This window comes from Nicotiana tomentosiformis, chromosome 12 (genome assembly GCF_000390325.3).
Source record: "Nicotiana tomentosiformis chromosome 12, ASM39032v3, whole genome shotgun sequence".
Lineage (NCBI taxonomy): Eukaryota > Viridiplantae > Streptophyta > Magnoliopsida > Solanales > Solanaceae > Nicotiana > Nicotiana tomentosiformis.
Genome location: NC_090823.1, coordinates 90,700,841 through 90,706,840, shown reverse-complemented (window position 1 = coordinate 90,706,840; position 6,000 = coordinate 90,700,841). Strand labels below are relative to the sequence as shown.

At 34.4% G+C, this 6,000-nt stretch overlaps 1 protein-coding gene across 2 annotated transcripts; it reads left to right on the top strand.

Annotated features, from left to right (window-relative positions):
• Nucleotides 1-5,548, top strand: LOC138903701 (purine permease 3-like). 2 transcript variants are annotated; one of them, XM_070192160.1, is made up of 2 exons: nt 1-828; nt 5,098-5,548. In XM_070192160.1, the coding sequence occupies exons 1-2, from the start codon at nt 118-120 to the stop codon at nt 5,443-5,445; spliced, it is 1,059 nt and encodes a 352-aa protein (XP_070048261.1). In that variant the 5' UTR covers nt 1-117; the 3' UTR covers nt 5,446-5,548. The 2 variants fall into 2 exon arrangements, with proteins under 2 accessions (XP_070048261.1, XP_070048260.1); XM_070192159.1 differs by lacking the exon at nt 5,098-5,548 and adding an exon at nt 1,798-2,260 and having other exon boundaries at nt 35-828.
• The last annotated feature ends 452 nt before the right edge of the window (nt 5,549-6,000 follow it).

The following is a 6,000-nucleotide window of genomic DNA, read 5'->3' as shown; positions in this document are numbered from 1 at the left end:
GTACTAAGATTTCTCAATTATAAATAGATCTCATCACTGCAAGAGGTCCAATAATCCAAACCTTTGCAGAAAAAGACCATCACTCCAACTTATTATCCAAATCTCTTGAAAAAAAGTATGGAACATCAAGGATTAAGCATCGCTATGAGGAGAATCCTCCTGCTGATTAATTGTATAATACTTGCTGTTGGTATCTGCGGTGGCCCTCTAATGATGCGTCTATATTTTGTGGAGGGAGGTTCAAGAGTATGGTTTAGCAGTTGGTTACAAACTGCTGGATGGCCACTCACCTTTATACCTCTTGCTATCTTATACTTCTATCGTCGAAAAACCGAAGGCTCTAGTGCCAAGTTTTACTTTATAACACCCCGAATTTTCATTGCGTCATTCGTCATTGGCATTGTCACTGGTGTTGATGATTTTCTCTATTCGTGGGGCGGGTCAAAACTCCCTGTGTCAACCTCTTCACTGCTTCTTGCGGCTCAACTTGCCTTCACGGCAGTAGGTGCTTTCTTCATAGTGAAGCTGAAGTTCACACCCTACTCTATCAATGCAGTGGTTCTGCTGACAGTTGGTGCTGTTTTACTGGGTGTTCGATCTAATGGTGATCGGCCGGAGGGTGTGACAAGTAAAGCCTATATTCTTGGTTTTATGATGACACTTCTCGCAGCAGCTTTATATGGAGTCATTTTGCCTTGTATTGAGTTGATTTACTTGAAGGCAAAACAAGTTATTACTGCTACGTTGGTGCTGGAGATTCAGATGGTCATGTGTTTTGCTGCTACTGCTTTTTGCACCGTAGGAATGATTGTTAATAACGACTTTAAGGTAATTCTTTCTTCCCCTATAGCTCATTTTTGCCCATGCATCTTACTCACTCCATCACATTTTATTTTTTTTATATTTTTATAATTTATTGATAACGTGGTAAAAGAGCAATCGACGTGTTATTACTAGTTAGAAATGTAAATGAACTTTACGGTAGAAGGGTGAATAATTTAAATCTTTTCTATATTTAGTCTATACAAATAAAATAATAGTTTATTTTTACAGTTGAAAGGTGTTTATGTTTAAACTACTAGTTTTAAGAAGTTTTTTACTGCCACACAATGCTAAAATCATAAGTTTGAAAAGTCTAAAAGATACACAAATATTATAAAATATGCTTAAAACCCAAGTTTCATAAATTTATTTTCATTTTGAAATTTCGAGACACAAATTATGTCACATAAATTAAAAAAGAGATCGTAATATATATGTTTCTCGACTCTCGTTTGGTGTTAATTGCCATTAGATCCCTAAGGCCTTCAAATGACCAGTCTATCAACTTCTCTTTAGGTGATGATCTATTGGCGTTCACTAACATCAATAGTCCATCTTTTAGGATTTCTTAAATTCGTTGGAAACCTCTCTTTTTGTTTTCTTTTTTCTTTTTTCTTTTTTCTTTTTTCTTTTTTTTTCTCTTTTCATTTATTTCTCCTTATTTCATTTCCAATAAAGTTTGCTGATCTTAATGACAAGAGAGAACAAAAGCATGTAATGAGTTGTGAGTTTGACTTTAGCAGTAGAAACCCTAAATTATTCATATCCCACATAGAGGGATCAAGACTCTTGACATGGTTGACTGAAGACATATAGAAAGTATATGAAAGCTGGATGTAATATACTGGATTCGAATAGATTTACCTAAAAGTTTTGTATCATATATAGATACTTCCAAGGTTTCAATTTTGTCTTAGCTATAGACAATCTATTTTTTTAAAGAGCAACGACTAAGAAATTGATTGAAATTTGCAGGCAATATCAAGGGAGGCAAAACAATTTAACCTTGGAGAAGCTAGATATTATACAGTGGTAGTATGGACTACCATTATTTGGCAATGCTTCTTTGTGGGTGTAATTGGAGTCATTTACTGCTCTTCTTCTTTGATGTCTGGGGTTATGATCGCAGTTCTACTTCCTGTTACTGAGGTATTAGCTGTAGTTTTCTTTAGGGAAAATTTTTCAGGTGAAAAGGGCCTTGCTCTTTTTCTTTCTCTTTGGGGTTTCGTCTCATACTTTTACGGAGAGTTCAGACAAACAAAGAAGGAGAAGAACAAAAATCCAAAAAGTGAGATGACAACAATGCATACTGAGTCTGTTTGATTTACTATTCACGGCTATACAGATAAAGAGTTTGTATTTTTTTGTAGAAAATAATGTACGCTACTTTGTGGAATACGTATCTATTCATTAATGTTGAAACGAGAAATTTATTCAACTCAAGTGAGCACTTTTCTTTTATTTTCAATATATTTTCCATCTTAAAAAGCAATGTTATCTAAAACCCAATTTGTTTAATTTCACTCCATTTTTCTCTTCACAAGTGGAAATGCAAAATTCCCCGCCAACCAGTAGTATGGATATGGCTATTTACGCAAGTCATGGCTTGGGTACTAATCTGGTAAGGAAAATAGTGTTTTTGTTTTCTGTATTGTTACTTAATTATGATTTAGTCCACATATTATATACTTAGAAATTTTGACCTTCAATTAACATAAATGTGCTATTTTAGTCCCTTCATTGACAGTTGTTTAATTTAACGATGTTAGTATCGGCAAAGGGTTATTTTTGCCTTCTAACACTATATCCTTTTTATCCCCTCCTCTACAAAGTCCATTCCGTCGAAGTTTTTATCGTTAACAAGATTTGGCAAACTAATGTTTTTTAGCTGGGTGAATTATCTTTCAACGAGACACAGACATATTAGGCTATCAGCTCTGTTTCATTTCCTTTTTAATTTTTCAAATTTAAAAAGTGATATTCTTTTTTAAACAAACTAATATGAAATAGTGTCATTATTTTAAAAAAGAAGGATTACTTACTTTTTGTTCGCTATAGAGAATCTCTTTAAAGTTCAACGATTAAGATATTGATTGGAATGAGTTTTTTACGACTTGAACTAGAAAGATGAGAACTAAATGGGTTATTGATTGTAAGTGTCTATTGTATTATGTAGATTGACTATAATTGGGTTATATGGATTACATGAAGTTATCATCCAAGAAAAAGTGAATTTTGGTTTAAAATAATTTTTAGGTTGATCACGGTCAACATTCTTGGTAAACGACCTTTGATCGGTGTTTTGATGAATCCGGTAGGTTCGTATGATATTTTTTGGACTTGTACGCACTTTTGGTTGGGGTCCGAGGTGACCCGAGCGCATTTTAACGTGTTATGTGAAATATTGTGAAAATAAGTTTTCAAGTTGAAATCATGAGTTTTGATGATTGATTCATGTTATGTGATATTATTTTGATGATTTGAGGTAGCGAGTAAGTTTGTATGATGTTATTACACTTGTGTGCATGTTTGGTGTGGAGTCCGAGGGGCTTGGGTGAGTTTGAAGTGTGTATCAGATAAGTTTTGGATGATTTGAGATAGCTAGTGTGCTTTTGTTTATGGTGTTGATATGCAGGTCTCGCATTTGTGAGGACCTGTTCGCAAATGCAAACTCCGCTTTTGCGAAGTCAAGCTCGCATTTGCGAAAATGGGCTGGGCAAGACAGTCTTCGCATTTGTAAAGAGAAGTTCGCAATTGCGGACATCACCAGATCGCTTTTGCGAATGCTTGGTCGCTTTTGTGACTGGGCACCAGACTTAGTCAGGTTTGCAACTGCGAACCTTTGAGTGCATTTGCGATAAAGGAGTGCATCGCAAATGCGATGTTTTTGTTGCATTTGCGACTTTAGCAGGCTGGGGGCACTGTTCACATTTGCGACCAGTGTTTCGCATTTGCGATTGTCGCAATTACGAATAAGAGTTCATAATTCCAATACCTACAACTGGGTAAAAGAGGAGAAAATCGGGAGTTAGCTCATTTTACACTATTTTTTCAACCCTAAACACTCTAGAGGCAATTTACTATAGGGTTTTTCATCCCAAAATCATTGGTAAGCAACTCTAGTCTACTTTTTTTTCAATTACCCATTACTTTTCAAGAGTTTTTAACATCAAATAGAGAATTTCTATGGTAGAAATTAGGACTTTTGGGTAGAATTTAGGCATTTTGCAAAATTTGGATTAAGACCTCAAATTAAGGTCGAATTTAAATACAAATCACATACTCGGGCTCGGGGTAAATGGATAATCGGATTTTGGTCCGAATCTCAAATTTTGACCAAGCGGCCCCGAGGTTGACTTTTGTTGACCTTTTTAATTTCATCAAAGATTGAGCCGTTTTCATTCGTGGGTAGTTTCTAAATCTTATTTTGAATTGTTCGAGCGATATTTGATTATATTTGGCTGGTTTGGAGACTTGTTCGAAAGGAAAAGTCGTGGTTGATTGTTGAGTTGGTTGTACAAGTAGGTAAGTGTCGTGTCTAACTTCGACTTGAGGGATTTAGTACTTGTTGGTCTGCTTGTTATGTGAATTATATAGGAAAATAGGGTATATGCAAGGTGACGAGTGTATATGCATTGTCACGGGTTAAAGCATGCGGGTTGAGCTATTTACCTTTATGTTATCACTTATTCCATGTTATCTTTTGTTATGTGCTTTGATTGCTACATGATCTTACTTGTTATCCATGTCTTACTTGTTATCTGTTATTTAAATTGTTGCTTGTTTGATTTCTTCATTTCTTGCTCAATATTTGCTTACCTGTTATATGTCCCTACCTGAATTAATTGTATAACTTTATTGTTTTATGTCTTACGTGCCTTTATTGCATTTGAACTACTTGTTGCACTTTATTATGCTATTCTGATTTCTGGGAGTTTTTTAGCTAATATTGCGTCACTAACTTGTAGAAAATTATGAATACGAGGTATTGGTTATTCTCTATTTGAACTGATAGTTCCTTAAGGGTAAATAATTTGAATTTTTTACACTATTAGTCCATTTTCAGATAAAATGACACAGTTCTGCATTTGAAGGTATTTAACTTTAAACTGCTCGTTTTACCCTTAATAAGAAGATTTTTATAACTACACAATATTATGCAAGTTTAAAATCACAAGATGATGTATCATAGATACTTCCTCGGTATTAATTTTGTTTTAGCTATACACTATCTTATTAAAGAGCAAGGATTAAGATATTGATTGAAATTTGCAGGCAATATCAAGGGAGGCAAAACAATTTAATCTCGGAGAAGCTAGATACTATACAGTGATAGTATGGACTACCATTATTTGGCAGTGCTTCTTTGTGGGTGTAATTGGAGTCATTTACTGCTCTTCTTCTTTGATGTCTGGGGTTATGATCGCAGTTCTACTTCCAGTTACTGAGGTATTAGCTGTAGTTTTCTTTAGGGAAAATTTTTCAGGTGAAAAGGGCCTTGCTCTTTTTCTTTCTCTTTGGGGTTTCGTCTCATACTTTTATGGAGAGTTCAGACAAACAAAGAAGGAGAAGAACAAAAGTCCAAAAAGTGAGATGACAACAATGCATACTGAGTCTGTTTGATTTACTATTCACGGCTATACAGATAAAGAGTTTGTATTTTTTTGTAGAAAATAATGTACGCTACTTTGTGGAATACGTATCTATTCATTAATGTTGAAACGAGAAATTTATTCAACTCAAGTGAGCACTTTTCTTTTATTTTCAATATATTTTCCATCTTAAAAAGCAATGTTATCTAAAACCCAATTTGTTTAATTTCACTCCATTATATTTTTGTCTTCACAAGTGGAAAATGGTTTCAAGAAAAGTGAAAACGCAAATTTCCCCGCCAACCAGTAGTATATATGGATATGGCTATTTACATGGCGCAAGTCATGGTTGGGGTACTATTCTAGATGGAAAATAGTATTTTTGGTCTTTGTATTGTTACCTAATTATTATTTAGTCCACATACTATTTAACTTAGCAATTTTGACCATCAATTAACATAAATATGTAATTTTAGTCCCTGCATTGACAGTAATTTTGCCTTCTGACACTATATCCTTTTTATCCCCTCTACAAAGTGCATTCCATCGAAGTTTTCATCGTTAACAAGCTTTGGCAAACTAATAT

Bases quoted from the DNA above. Each gene is read 5' to 3' on its own strand.
- LOC138903701 (XM_070192160.1), top strand. From the start codon at position 118: ATGGAACATCAAGGATTAAGCATCGCTATGAGGAGAATCCTCCTGCTG. The intron at 829-5,097 runs GTAATTCTTTCT...TGAAATTTGCAG, and splicing joins TTGTTAATAACGACTTTAAG to GCAATATCAAGGGAGGCAAA.